This window comes from Fonsecaea nubica, assembly GCF_001646965.1.
Source record: "Fonsecaea nubica strain CBS 269.64 chromosome Unknown Scaff1, whole genome shotgun sequence".
NCBI classification, from domain to species: domain Eukaryota; kingdom Fungi; phylum Ascomycota; class Eurotiomycetes; order Chaetothyriales; family Herpotrichiellaceae; genus Fonsecaea; species Fonsecaea nubica.
Genome location: NW_019173674.1, coordinates 134,943 through 149,038, shown reverse-complemented (window position 1 = coordinate 149,038; position 14,096 = coordinate 134,943). Strand labels below are relative to the sequence as shown.

The following is a 14,096-nucleotide window of genomic DNA, read 5'->3' as shown; positions in this document are numbered from 1 at the left end:
AGTCCAGCGGGATTCCGAAAGCGACTGAAAACACTTCAACGGTGGATCGGGTCGGTCGAAAGCAGAGCGGAGTTCCCGCTTAGATGGGATGACGACTTGTTGGAGAGTTACTATGAGGATGATTCTATCGCCTTCGTTCTTCCCCTCTCGTATATCAGATTCCAGTCTCGCCGTCTTCTTGGAATCGATCTCTGTCACAAAGCATAGACATCTCCCTATTAGGCTCCCTTAGGTTACCCGGCTTTTTTACCTGCCGCCATGGCGCAAATGAATGCAGTTCGTTTCTACGGTCAACGCGACATCCGGCTCGATCAGATCCCCGTCCCCGCCGTCAAGCCAGGGCAGGTCAAGATCGCGCCCAAGTTCTGCGGCATCTGCGGCTCGGATCTGCACGAGTATCTCGGCGGGGCGAACCTGATACCGCAAGAAGGACACCCGCACCCGATCACGGGTGAGACGCTGCCTCTGACGCTGGGCCACGAATTCAGCGGCGTGGTCGAGGAGGTGGGCGAAGGCGTCGAGAAAGTCAAGCCCGGCGACCGCGTCTGCGTGCAGCCCACCATCTACGACGGCAGCTGCCGCGCGTGTAAACGCGGACTCGTCAACTGCTGCGACAAGAATGGCTTCGTGGGCCTGAGTGGCTGGGGAGGCGGGCTGTGTGAGCACATGGTCGTGCCCGAGAGTTGCGTCAAGCCCTTACCAGACAACATCCCCTTGGAGGTGGGTGCGCTGATCGAGCCGCTAGCCGTGGGCTGGCACGCCGTCGACATTTCCCCATACAAGGACGGCGACTCGGTGCTCGTGCTAGGCGGCGGCCCCATCGGTCTCGCGGTCGTGCAGGCACTAGTCGGCAGAGGATGCAAAAACATCATCGTCAGCGAGGTCAGCGGCCGCAGGAGAGAATTTGCCAAGCAGTTTGGCGCGCACCATGTCATCGACCCTGTCAAGGCTGACGTCGTGGAGGAGGTCGAGAAGTTGACCGGTGGCGAGGGTGCCGACGTTGGCTTCGACGCTGCGGGCGTGCAGGTCGCCGTGGATACGGCCTTCAAGGCCATCAAGGCGAGGGGAACGCTGGTCAACATCGCCGTGTGGGAGAAGAGGGCGACGCTGCAGATGAACGATATTGTCTTTAGAGAGAGGGGTTATATGGGAGTGTAAGTTTGGTTGTCCTGGTTTCCCTGACCAAACACAACGGCTGTCTCCTTCTCCTCCCCAAGCTCGCCTGCGGTCTGGGGAATGAGATCACCTGTTCGACTAGCTCATTGACTGACCACAACTGCACCGCAGAGCCACCTACGCCCTCGGCGACTTTGAAGCCGTCATCAAGGCCATCTCAACCGGTACGTTTCTCCCCCTCCCCCCAGTATGAGATGCTCTTCATCTCATCCATCAACCCTGCATTCGCTTGCCCAACGCAACGCAACGCAACTAAACTAACATGTGTGTCGGCCCAGGCGCCATGAAACCCGCCGGCATGATCACCAAGACGATCAAGCTCGACCAGGTCGCCGAGGAGGGCTTCAAGACCCTGATCGAGGACAAGGAGAACCACGTCAAGATCTTGGTCGACGTGGGCGCGGGGATTTGAAGATCTGACGAGGGTTGACGTTGAGGTTTGAGGTTTGAGCGTTTGAGCGCTTGAGGAGGTCGTCCTACGAGAAGAGAAGTGGCTCGGAAGACTGAAGACTGAAGACTGAAGACTGAAGATTGCAGGCGGATCCATCGCATCAACGAATCTACCAAGGGGTCAATCTTCTCTACCGAGACCGAGAGGAAGAGCAGGATGATTGGAGAAGGAGGGTGGAGAAGAAAGGGCGAAAAGGCCAAAGGCCTGCTTCCTGGAACACGAATGTTGAGATGTATGCATGTGTCTTTGTATGTGCACCTGAGCATGAATCAAAAGCCCCAGCTACCTAAATCATGAACAAAACCTTGACGACTAATGGATCGTGATGACGGATCACGATGCCCTTCCACCTTGTGCCTTTTTTTCTACCTTTTCTTCTTCTGTTCTTTCTAATTCGTCAAAGTTCATATGGTATCATCATTGCATTGCATTATTCATTCATCATGACCCTGGGGTTTGAAGCTCGTCTGTCGTCCCGCGCGCACACTCTCTTTTGATCGCTCTCTCTGTTGCCGACACAGATGCCAGTAACTCTGTCGTGGGAATAATATTGGCGGTTGTGGTGGTGGTGATATTATCATTGATATCGTTCAGACCTGCTCTGCAGCGACAATGGTGCCCTCGTGCTGCTGTTGCTGATGCCCGGTGCGGCCGCCGCGCTCGAGACTGGGCTGGCGCGAATGGTCAGCGGTGGTCCAGCCGCTGCGGGTACCGTGGCTGACGCGGCCCCAGCTGAGGAGGCTATCGCTGTTGTTGTGGCTGTGGTAGCCGTCGGCGGAAACGAGCTTGTGCTCGGAGATGAGGGCCTTGTTGATCTCAAAGTGCTGGATGATCAGGCCGACTATCAGGGCTAGCCCGGCCAGTCCAGTCAGGAAGGCGAAGACACCGTGAAAGCCAGCGATGTAGGCGTCGATCACGGCAACGGCGCGTGCTTGAGCAGCCGAGTCACCAGCTGGCGTCTGCTTGAGTACCTCAAGGTATGCCTCGGCCTGCAGCGCGATATCCGTGGGCAGGCCCTGGCTGGCGAGTTTGGCCTTCATAACGTTCTGGAAGACGGAGCCGCCGACGCCAACACCGATAGCCATTCCCAGGCTGCGCAGGAATGCATACATCCCGACGGCACGACCCTCATCACCGGGCTTGCACGCTGCCTGAGACGCCGTGTTCAGTGCGTTGAGGTTCAATCCGTGCCCGAACCCAAGCACAATCATCTCCACCGCCCACACGGCCGTGTGCGTGCCCCGGTCCCATGAAATGCTCAAGCCCGTGCCCAGTGTCGCCAGCACCCAGCCAGTGGTGATGGCCCAGCGGAACTTGGCGGTCCGCGTGATGGCGGCGCCGACAATCACCGAAGCAGGTACAAGGGTCAGCAGCACGGGCAGGAGGGAGACGCCGGTGCGGAGTGGAGAGTACTGTTTTGCGGCCTCGAAGAAGAAAGGGATGTAGTAGAGTTGTGCATAGAGCTAAGAGGGAGAAATGGTCAACACGTGAACCCACACCTAGGGAGAAAGCCAAGGGACAAGAACTTACAATCAGGCCTTGAGCGAAGGCACCGAAATAGATGGCATGGGCCGACCACACGTGGAAGAGCGAATGTCTCAAGAAGGCAGTCTCTTTGGCACCGAACCTTTCCCATACCATGGTGGCGACCAGGCCGGCCAGGCCGACCAACAAGGGCACAAGGGTTCTCCAGTGGCTCCAAGCATAAGTGGTGCCGCCCCAAGAGATGGCGATGAGGAAGCTCGTAGCGGAAGAGATGAACAACACCCCACCGATCCAGTCGACACGGCCCAGCATCTCCCTCAGGGTGGCCTCGGGACGCCTGAGGCGGACGAACAGCGGCACAAAAACCAAGCCCACGGCACAGAATGGCAGCATCAGATAGAAGACCCAGCGCCAGCGAGTCGGGCTGGCAAAGGCACCGCCGATGATGGGCCCGATGACACTTCCCAAGGCCCATGCTCCTTGACTAGAGTGGATAGAGGTCAGTAAACGAGAGTCTCAGGCGCGGGAGATCTGGTTTTGATCGGGATGGGACATTTAGGCCAGAGAACTTACAGGACGCCGACATATTGTGGTCGAAATCGCAAGGGTACAATGTCGGAAAAGATGACGAGGGAGAGAATGATGACACCGCCACCACCGATGCCCTGCAGGCAACGGCCCACGAGCATGATGCCGATGCTGTGGGCTGTGGCGCAAAGAATGGTTCCGACGGTAAAGCTCAGCAAGACAGTGAATAGCGTCTGTGGACGCCCGACAATGTCACTGATAGAGGCAGTGAATGGCATCGTGACCGCTACGACAAGGAGGTAGGAGGTACCTATCCAAAACCCTTGCGTGGATGTCGCATTCAAGGCCTGGACAATGGTCTATGCAGCCACAGATTAGCAGGGGAGTATTTGCAGATGGTGACCAATGGTCCATACCGACAAGGCTGTGACAATGACAGTGGCGTCGAGGCTGACCATTAACGAGATGATGGCCAATGTCACCATGACCAGAGCTTCTGCTGTCGATGGCTTCCATTTTAGAGAAGGATCCTTGATGAGGGCAATATTCTGCTCAATATCGGCTCCACTCTGCTCTTGTTTTTGTCCGTCCATGATGGACTGCGGTTTTGTATCAGTGGGAGAGGGGTTTTGTTTGTGTTCAAACTGCAGGTTGAGAGGTGAAGAAGGTAGACGAGATGTGACCTTGGGACAGCTACTTGTGACGAGCATCGTGACAGATGATTCTGGAGGGCATATAAGATGTTTGTCTCATCTGTGACGGGCCGTATAGTCCGCGGGGATGATGGCAGCAACCCATAATTGTCACTGGAGCGTAAGCACCAGGACGACATGGTGGAGGTGAAGCTGCTGCACTGCCTGCGCGTGTGTTTATAGACAGAGATAGCATTTTCAGGGGCAACTGAGTGAATTGAGGATTGCGATGGCTGGTGTCTGTGTGGGGGACGCAGTCACAAAGTATAGAGTGCAGGAGAGGGATTCGGCTGCCCCCTGATCATCGTGCGCTTCAAAGCTTGGCGTTCATCTTCCCCCTTCCTCGTTAGGCAGGTAGGTAGATCCGACTCGCCGAGAACCAAGTACCAAAGTCTCTATTGTGCTGATGGTGTTAATTTTGGTCACTGTTGCGTATTCTACTGCTCGAATTTTGCTCGATGTATCGCCCAAATCATCAGTTGCCGACGCTGTTCCTCATCCGGAGGCATTACGCGAGCTGACACTGGCTCCCGGGCCCATCTCTGGTGATCTTGAACCCACCCGCGGCCGACTTTAATAAGCCGTAGGGCTGCGACTAGGAGCCTCAAGGTTAGCCCGCCACACAGCGGAGCTGCCGTGGGCCAAAGAGACTCAGCCGCACTGAGGGAATTGGCAAACCGACACGATCGACCCGCCGGGCAACTTCGGCCACGACCCATGCCATGTAATCACTTCTATATCCTCCTCCAGCGCCCTCCAGCGCTATGCTGCATCCTCGTCTCTTCCTCTGGCCTTCTCAAACCATTCCATCACTTCGAACTCCCAGGTACACCCCTAAAGCATTGACTGAGCGACGATCCTCACGAATAAGAGATGTCAGAGATACGCTGGTGAAAAAAGGGAGTCGGCATGCCAGGTACCGTATACCGTGCTGGTTTTTGTTGCACAAGGGCCTTGATTTGGCAGCAGACTCCAATGGGCCACTCAGGACATGATGGAATATCCAGAGAGTAGACGTGCAGCTGCTCGCTTGTTGGACGTTGTCATTCAATTCCGTCTAGACCCGTGTATGTCGATACATTTAGATACGCTCAATACACCAACTCTGTCTCCGCCGTGTCCGCCCTTGCTTTGCCTGTATTCATGGTAATTTTTCTCTTGTATATTTCGACTTTCGCAGGCCTCAACTTCCAACATGAGAATTGTCTCTTCTTCACAATATTTGCGTCCCTTAGTTTTTGAGATCAGGATTTGTGATCAAGGCATATCCATACCCATACCCATAATCCCAAATCCCACTCCTGATCCCACGCCTTCCCCACAGGTGGTCCCACTCAGCCTCGCCGCTGACTCTGAGAGCGTTCGTCCGTCGAGTAGGATCGTGGGACGTGCCGACAAATCCTCCGGAATCGGGCCAAAAGCCGCGCTGGCCCCCAACGCCTGGTCGAATGAGTTCCCCTCAGAGATCGACGTCGCATTCCAGTTCACCATGCGACTCAAATTCGCCTTCCAGTGGTTCCTTCTCACCTCAGAATGGCCCTCAACTGCTGTCCACCGGTAATCAGAAGGTCACCGAGCGATCCACCGCCTCGCTGGCAAAGGTCCTCGCCGAGAGGGCCGATGTCCTCCCCTTGTGCATGTTTGGTGGATTGGTCGAGGCCTCGAGCAATCTTAAAACCCAGTCAAAGGAGAAACAAAAACTCACCTGGATCAAGGTCGAGCCTGGTACGAAGTGAGCATGGTCGGGGTCGACTGCGGATCAAAACACCAAATCTCTTCTGCTCCACCAGAGAGTTTCATCGTTGTCGTGGTATTGGTCCTCAACCGCTCCGCCGGACGCTGTAAGAGGAACGGACGGCAAAAACAACCACATCTGGGTTCAGGTACAGACAGTGCGGGATCTGTGTCAGAGCTGCAAGGTCGAGAAATACGCTGTGGTGGATACCTCCGAGGAGGCTTCCACTGGGTGTCCACCACATGGGAATGGAACAGGCAAAGCCGAGGTGACCAAGGGTTTCCCAAGCCTCATTCATACATTGTTGCATCCTACATAATCATACGTAGTCATAGCATGAATTTTCTCAAGTGTCCTTGGCAGTGAGGGAGAATCACCTTTTTCTGATGTCCATATGCTGAGGATGACCGTATCAGGAATCGGGATTCTAAAATAGGATCTGCCTGGGGCTGGCCAGCCATATGGCGTCACTGGGAGTCCCTGGCGCCACCAACGCTAGTTGAGGCTCACCGGCCCCACCAGCCGTGGCCTAGTGCCACGTCCACAATCACTTCCCACCTACACAGACATCATTGCCATTGCCATGCCGTCCACCACCATTGACGACAGCATCCTCTCTGCTCTTCAGGCGGACTTCAACCTCGTCAGTCGAAGCTTTCAGTCCGCTGCGAACGAGGCCCCGAGGTTGCCGAATTGACCTGCAGTCGCTGGCGACGGAATGGAGCAAATGGGACAAGAGACGAGAGAACAACCTGGTCGTTCTGAAGAGAAACCTGCGGCTGTTCAGTAGAAATCGATGCAATTGAAGTGGAGGAAATAGATGACATTATAGGACCATTTATGGAAGCGCTCCTGGTACCACCCGGGCAGCGGAACAGAGGCAATTGAGTCCCAACATCGGCTTGAGAGCAGATATCGAAACACGTGCCTGAAGACTATGAATCTTCAGGTCCAGAGGAAAGTGTCCTCTCATACACTAACCACAAAGGACGCAGTTGGTACTTAAGCTTGTCGAACCTGACGCGCATACATTCATTTCATCGGCCAGCCCGAGGTTATGGAGTAAAGCCAGGGAGATTGTTTTGATCGTCTCCGGAGCTGGTGTCCAGCGAGAATGTTGCCTCGCGGGCGTGCCCGAGAGAATGATTTGGAGCTGTTGGAGGCGCTTTGTTGCCCGAGACACTGGGAAATGTCGCTCCCCTTGCCCATCGATAGAAGCTAGGGGATGCTGCTATGTCGAGTGGACATTAAAAGTATCTGCGAATACCCGCGGCCTCTTGTGCTGTGGGTGGGTGCTAGCACATCCTTTCGTTCTAGATATTTCATAATGCCTTCATTCATCCGGCCTTATCGTTCTTGGACTTTGATTGCTCGAGACGCTTCAGTTCGTCGCGGAGGAGCTGCTCTAGCCCTTCGTTCCGCCGAGTAAGCAGCATGACATCGTCCGTTTTGATCGTAGATCTTCCTGCGTGTTTGGCAAACGCTTCGAGGTCGACAGCGGCATTTCCTGGACCCATACTCGTTTCTCAGTCGAACGATCTCTCCATTGTCAGGCAGCAGCCGGAGAATAAAAGATTCCTACCGATTTGTGCCCACACGAGCTCCATCAGACTGCCGATGAATTGGGGTGTCGCATTGACCCCGAGATTGATACTCTCTTCATCGACCATCTTTCCGATCTGGAACCATAGCGCAGAGCGAAGTTTCTGGGGCGGTGTTAGCCCTTGACACTCCACCACTTGACATCAAATCCTCGGTGTCCTTTGATAGAGCGCGAGAAATGGGGCGGGCCTTACTTTCTGCAGAGATTCCGCCTCTGTATCGTTCGATGAGGCCATCACGAGTAAATGGGCGACAGAGAGGTGATGTGAGTAGTTGGTACATGCGTTCAATTTGCGAGCTTGACAGCGTGGTGGCACCGTGTAAAGTGGAACGCGAAACTGACGCGTAAGAGGCAAGTGCAGCACTACGGTTGTCCATGTGCTCCACGAATGTACAACGGTAGAGCAGAACGACAGCGGTGACCTCTGGAGTGCGCTCAAAGCTATGGTACCAAGTACCTCGTCATGCTTGCACGAAAGCTACTATTTCCAACCTCAATTGTCTTCTCTCTACACCAAATAACTCTCTGCGGACCACAGGTCTTGACTGTACCCGTGTACTTCCAATCGCCAGCTACTCCCTGCTATAGAACGACAACCTGCGTACTGTGAGAGGCCACGCTGTGAGACAAGGCCGACCAAGCCATCATGTCCAACTTCACCTTCCCGGACATCCCCACGCTCCTCGAGCCATACATTCCCCCGGCACTGCAGGCGTACTTCACCCGGCAGAACCTGCAAGCGGTCGTGCGCGTCATCGTCGGCATATCGACGTACATTCTCTTTCGACCGCACCTGGAGTCCCTTTTCCGCAAGGTGACGGGGACTCCGGATCGGCGAGAGGAAGAGGCCCGGGTCAGGGTCGAGTACCTCCGGCAGCAGCAGGAAGCGGTTGCCGCCGTTGCAGGGGGACAGGGCAAGAGTGTGGGCATTGTGGGGAAAGACGGGAAGATATATCAGGTTGTGCCGCCGCAGGGAGGGCAGCAGCAGCAACAGGCAGGCGGAGGAGGGAAGAATGAGAAAGGTGGTCGGAAGAAGGGCGGGAAGGGGAAGGCGTAAGAGTTTCTGTTTTCCTGCGGCCTCGCGCCCGTGGGCTCGAGAAGATCAGGTCGTTTCACTGTCGTTGCATTGGGCCCCGGTTCACTTGGAGAGAAGACATATATCATTACGGCAAAGGGAGGTCTGAAGCAAGCGACAAACGGATCCTTGTCACCCTGGGGACCTGCTACTTCAACCGCGTCACTTTGAGTGGAGGGAAGTGATTTGCCACTTTTATGCCAGAGCGCCAGCCGTAACGGTAGAGAGAGCGTCTAATACTTGGAGGAGAATGGCAAGTATGCAGAGAGAGCTGGCAGAACCGGATCCTGCATCAACGAGAACAAATCAATCGAGACTTTTCAGCAGGTAGAAGCTATTGTTGTGTTTAGCCTCCCCCAACCAACACTGAACAGACACGATTTCGTGTCAAAGGCTGCGCAAATCTCACAGCCTCCCTCTAGCCAAAAACCTCACGGGGACATCGACGTATCGTGCCCTCAAGTACTCGGCGCAATTCTTGCCCAAAAAGTCCACGGTGCTGGTACTTCCGGCGCCTCGATCCAGCAGGTTCCGGAACAAGAAATGCACGCCTCTCAGATTCGGCAGTTCGAACCTCTCGATTTCGAGCTTGGGCACCCGCGTCTCGTCCCACTCCTTGCCCAACAGGAGTTTGACGGTCTCGACGGAGAGCAGGTTTTTCAGCCACACGTATTCGTCCTCCCGCGCGACCCAGAAACCGCAGTTGCAGTCCGACCCTTTATCGCCGGAGCGGGCATTCACGATGGATCCCAATGGAGCTCGCTCGGTCGGGCCGAACTTGGAGAGGTCAACTTGCAGTTGTGTGACTGGCTGACTCGGCTGCCTCTCAGCGAAGACGTTGGTGACGGTCGGCGGTGGCACGAGTGTTTCTCGCCCGTTGAAATGCACCACGTGTGACACCTTTGCTTGGTCCAACAGAGTCACGTAATACTCAAAGTACGGTTTGGGGAGACCCTGACGAAAATCCAGATGGAATGTCCCTCCTGGGTACGCCTGCATGATATTGTCAATCACGGGTCTCAGGAACTTGGGCGCGGAGATGTCGCTGGCGTTCTTGCCTTGCACGAATATTCGAAAGATGCACGTGGCGGCATTTTGGTTGTCGGCGTCGACAGCCGGTGTTCCCAGGACGGCGAAAGACAATGTCGTGAATTTGTCCGAATATGGCTTCAAGCTTTTGCGCAGCTGTGCCTCGGTCATGCGCGCCTTTTCGGCAATGTTCAATCCAGTCAGGAAGTACCAGGCCTCAGCCTGGAATCCGCCGCGAGCGGTGATGCCGACTTTGGTCGTCGGAGGCGGCGGCAGGGCTTTGACGCCGTGCAATGCGACACGGTCGGGGCCGAGCTGTTCGAACCACAGCTGGTCCAGGACGGCGGTGACATCGCTGTTGAAGTACCAGGGTCCTTGGATCTCGTACAGTAACTGCGACGAGCATGTGTGGACCGTCACCGTCCCGCCTGTGTTCTTCTGTTTCGTGATGACCACCTGGCCATCTTGCGAGATCTCTGCGATGGGGTACCCGATATCGACCCACCGACCCCCGGCCTCGAGACTCTTGAAGCCAGTGAAATTGCCACCGGTGACATATGTCGAGCACTCGATCAGGTGGCCCGCGACGAAGGCGTTGGCCAACTGATCCAGGTTCTCCCGCGACCACTGATGGAACCACGCCGCGGCGCCAATGACGGGCGACGCATCCGCGACCCGGCCACAGACGACGATCTGGGCGCCCTGCCGAAACGCCTCGGCGATGCCCATGCCGCCCAGGTAGGCGTGCGCGTAGATGGGTTCAAACTCCCAGCTCTCGAGCACCTGGCCCGTGTAGACGTTCTTGAACTTGGACGTCCCGCTCTTCATTCCTGCGTTGATGGCCGGCAGAACCTCGTCGCCCGAGATCCACGCCACCTTGATCTTGTCCTGCAACCCTTTTTTCCGCACCATCTCGACCACGACATCATACAGTCCCTGCACGTCCGCGTTCCCGGCGTTGGCGGCGACTTTGATGCCGTGCCTGGCCAGGTCTTCCAGCGCCGGCTCCAGGGCCTCGAGGAACGAAGCTTCAAACGCCGGTCCAGCGGCCCCGAGGGGGTTGTCGCTCGAGGCTCCCTCAGCCGTCGACTGCGCCGCGTCTACCTTCCTCCCCGCCCCGATCGCCATGTTCACCTCGGACATGTAATCGGAGATGATGACGTCGATGGGATCCGAGACGTGGTCCCTCGCGAAAGCGGCCATGGCATGGCGCCGGTCAGAGGCGGAGCCGGACGCGCCTGGTCATTGGGGGCCCCCAGAGACATTGTCAGCAGGTGGAGGGGTGCAGGAAGAGGAAGAAAAGGGAAGTTGATGGACTGAGTGACTGATTGCTGGATTGATTGGACGGGTACTTACCTGCTATACGAACTGGTCTGGACGCCATGGTTTGGTATCGAATGGTATTTTGTTGTTTCTGGATCACCTTCTCTTTCTCGCTCCCCCTCGTTTTCTCTGATTCTCACAGTCTTTCTCTCTCGTGTCTCTCGTTACTCGTCTCTGGCGTCTGTGTACCCCCTCTCCTCATCGAAGAATGTCGAGAGACAGAAGCGGGACTTTTGATGCCGATAAGTTTTTGGCCCTTTTTGCCGTGCGGGGGAACAAAGCTTCAATACATACAATAAATATACCGAGTCCAACTAGCACGTGTACGAGGTACCAGTGTCAGATACCCAAGTGGCCGGGGTGTTTATCTCGGTATGTAGGTACTCGGTACTGTACTCGTAGAATATACAGTACGAGGTAAGGATCCGTGAATGGTGTCTGAATCAATGCAGATCGAGAGAGGGGAGAGAAAGCCACAAAGGGATTTATAATTTGGTCAAAGCTCAAAGTTCATTCATTGATAGCCACCGCAGCGCCCAACCCTACTACTCGGGACTTCTATACGTGATGCTCATACATGGATGGGCCTGGGGAAATGATGAGTCGGCCCCCCAACCCAGTTGGGGAAACCCACGATAGCCCGAGGTCTTTAATACGTAGCGCCGAGGCTCTGGAAAACGAATCCGTTGTCACCCAAGCTGGGTGGTTGGCTGTTGAGGAGTCGGGATTTGGCCCTCACTAGGTATACCGAGTATAGCCACATACATAGCAAAACGAGAGGCATCCAGCCTTCAACAATAAGACTAGTCAGTGGCAGCATGAGGTAGTCGACAAAATAATCGGGTAATGGGACAATGGCAAAACACAAAACATATTGCAAACGAATACCAGTGTCAATGATTGTCTTGTCTTGGTCCATTCAGTTCAAACCAACACATGGTTGCCTTCATACCAGCTCAGCCCATCCAATACCGATCGTTGCTTAGTACCTCCCTATTCTTTTGCCATGTGAGCTGAGGGAGTTCATGGGGACCTCTTGGGCACCTCTTGGGCCGTATGAGACTGAAAAAGAAAAGGAGAGTAGTAAAGGGGAAAAAAAAGAAAGAACCATTTCTGTCAACTGATTGTCATCACCACCCGGGGTGCCGTTTTTGCAACGATCCGTCCATGCTTCCGCTCCCTTGCCGTGAGTGCTTCCCAAGCACATGCTAATGCCTCGTTTTCGTTGGTATCGTATCGTCACTCTCAACCAAAAAGCGAATGCCGTGTTTGTTCGATCATGTTGTACACAGCCGGCTGCCGGTGCTAAGGGACAGTCGGGTGGTCAGGGGTCATCGCAAATGTGAAATGAAAGAAACTTTTCTGTTGTTCTTGGACAAACACCCTCCCATACCAACGATAAACGACGCTAAGGTTTCGATTTTGCGCGCTGCTTTCAACGACTTGACAAATGAAAACGTTTGCTTTTTCCGCTCCCCAACAGGAAAAAGCATTGCCCATGGACGAAACGCCTGCTGCGCCGAGGTTTGTCAAAACGTTTTCACTGCCTCGAGGTCAGTATCGCTCCATGGTAGGAGTGGGCACAGGGCTGTGACCGACCTTCAAAGGCGCATAGGGCCCAAACGAGTGGTTGGGAGCCATGCCCATCGAGGGGTAGATCGGAGGAGGTGGCGCAGGGCGGTAAGGCGTGCCCGCTGGACCAGAGTTGTTCTGGCTACGTCCCCAGCTCAGGCGGACCCGCGAATTGCCAATGGGATAGCCTTGCATCTGGTTGATGGCCATTTCAGCGGCATGGCGTTGGACGAATTGGACAAAACCGCAGCCCTTGCCTGGCGGGATCTTGACATAGGTAATCTCCCCGAAGCCCTGGAAGAAAGAGCGCAGTTCATCCTCGGTGACATATCCAGACAAGCCCCCAACAAAAACAGTCGTGTTGTTGGGATCGGTGAACTGGTTCATGGGTTGGTTCATAGGTTGTTGCTGGCCGTAGTACCCCATAGCTGGCTGACCCATCGTGTACATGCCGGGGTTTGGAGCCATGTTTCCCATCGGTCCACCCTTGTTCTTGGGAGTCGCAGTAGAAATGCGCATGGGACGGTTGCCGCAGTAGACGCCCTGCATCTCGCTGAGGGCGCGCTGCTGGTCCCCTTCATCCGAAAAGCGAACAAAACCATATCCACGCGACATGCCCGAGATAGGATCGGTCATGATCTTGGCCGACTTGCAAGAGGGGAAACGGCCCTGGAAGAGCGAGACCAAGACAAACTCATTGACTTCAGGACCGAGGTCACCGACGAAAATCGAGTACTCGGGTCCACGGTCGTCGCGGCGATCAGCGAGACCGCCTCCGGAGGCCCAGTTGAGTTTGAAGGGGCGGTTCGAATTGGGTATCTGGGTCCCATGAAGCGAAAGGGCCTTGGCCGCAGCTTGATGGGACGTGAAGTCGACAAAGCAATAGCCAGCGCTGCTGCTACCACATGAGTTCAGAGACGTGCGAGGGAGGGGGTTGGCTTTGCCAGAACTTACCCTGAATACTTGTCGCGGATCATCTTGACGTTGACGGTCTCACCAAGTGAGAACCAGACGCTGCGAATAAAGTTCTCGTCAATCCAGGGTTCCAACTCTCCCATCCTGGCCGCGGCGTCAGTAACACAATCCGAGATAATGTGGAACCCAGCTTCCAACTCACCAAAGGGTGGTTTTTCCCTCGGTGTTTGCACCGGGCGGTGCTACACCTGGAGCATCAGAGTGCGTGAATTGCTGTGGACTCGGAACGTCGACTGGCTGACCCGGAACAGCTCCATCCTGAGTGGGAACTTGGCCCGGGGCACCCTCCTGCGGGGGGTTTGAAAATTGACCGTATTCAGGGAAAGACATGTTGAAGGACGAAAATGAAGATGATGAGCTTGAAGGCTAAAGTACACTTCCTGTGAGATGAGTCAGATTCTATGCTCAATTTTTGACGGTGGACCTCTCCCGCAAAATTTCCACGGAGCTGT

General features: G+C 55.2%; 7 protein-coding genes across 7 annotated transcripts; 3 read left to right on the top strand and 4 right to left on the bottom strand.

Moving 5' to 3' along the window:
• Positions 1–258: 258 nt before the first annotated feature.
• AYO20_00043 (hypothetical protein) lies at positions 259–1,588 on the top strand (the record flags this gene model as incomplete). Its single annotated transcript, XM_022638354.1, has 3 exons — positions 259–1,154; positions 1,288–1,340; positions 1,455–1,588. The coding sequence occupies 3 exons, from the start codon at positions 259–261 to the stop codon at positions 1,586–1,588; spliced, it is 1,083 nt and encodes a 360-aa protein (XP_022505319.1).
• A 629-nt stretch (positions 1,589–2,217) lies between these two features.
• On the bottom strand, positions 2,218–4,233 carry AYO20_00042 (hypothetical protein; the record flags this gene model as incomplete). Its single annotated transcript, XM_022638353.1, has 4 exons — positions 2,218–3,090; positions 3,158–3,596; positions 3,686–3,999; positions 4,057–4,233. The coding sequence occupies 4 exons, from the start codon at positions 4,231–4,233 to the stop codon at positions 2,218–2,220; spliced, it is 1,803 nt and encodes a 600-aa protein (XP_022505318.1).
• Positions 4,234–5,527: 1,294 nt separating this feature from the next.
• Positions 5,528–5,893, top strand: AYO20_00041 (hypothetical protein; the record flags this gene model as incomplete). The annotated part of the gene is made up of 1 exon (XM_022638352.1): positions 5,528–5,893. The coding sequence occupies one exon, from the start codon at positions 5,528–5,530 to the stop codon at positions 5,891–5,893; it is 366 nt and encodes a 121-aa protein (XP_022505317.1).
• Positions 5,894–7,404: 1,511 nt separating this feature from the next.
• AYO20_00040 (hypothetical protein) lies at positions 7,405–7,905 on the bottom strand (the record flags this gene model as incomplete). Its single annotated transcript, XM_022638351.1, has 3 exons — positions 7,405–7,574; positions 7,650–7,773; positions 7,864–7,905. 3 exons carry the CDS (start codon positions 7,903–7,905, stop codon positions 7,405–7,407), a joined length of 336 nt encoding a protein of 111 aa, XP_022505316.1.
• A 411-nt stretch (positions 7,906–8,316) lies between these two features.
• Positions 8,317–8,727, top strand: AYO20_00039 (hypothetical protein; the record flags this gene model as incomplete). Its single annotated transcript, XM_022638350.1, has 1 exon — positions 8,317–8,727. One exon carries the CDS (start codon positions 8,317–8,319, stop codon positions 8,725–8,727), a length of 411 nt encoding a protein of 136 aa, XP_022505315.1.
• Positions 8,728–9,150: 423 nt separating this feature from the next.
• AYO20_00038 (hypothetical protein) lies at positions 9,151–10,977 on the bottom strand (the record flags this gene model as incomplete). The annotated part of the gene is made up of 1 exon (XM_022638349.1): positions 9,151–10,977. The coding sequence occupies one exon, from the start codon at positions 10,975–10,977 to the stop codon at positions 9,151–9,153; it is 1,827 nt and encodes a 608-aa protein (XP_022505314.1).
• Positions 10,978–12,651: 1,674 nt separating this feature from the next.
• AYO20_00037 (hypothetical protein) lies at positions 12,652–13,974 on the bottom strand (the record flags this gene model as incomplete). Its single annotated transcript, XM_022638348.1, has 3 exons — positions 12,652–13,567; positions 13,624–13,728; positions 13,787–13,974. The coding sequence occupies 3 exons, from the start codon at positions 13,972–13,974 to the stop codon at positions 12,652–12,654; spliced, it is 1,209 nt and encodes a 402-aa protein (XP_022505313.1).
• Between the last annotated feature and the right edge of the window lie 122 nt (positions 13,975–14,096).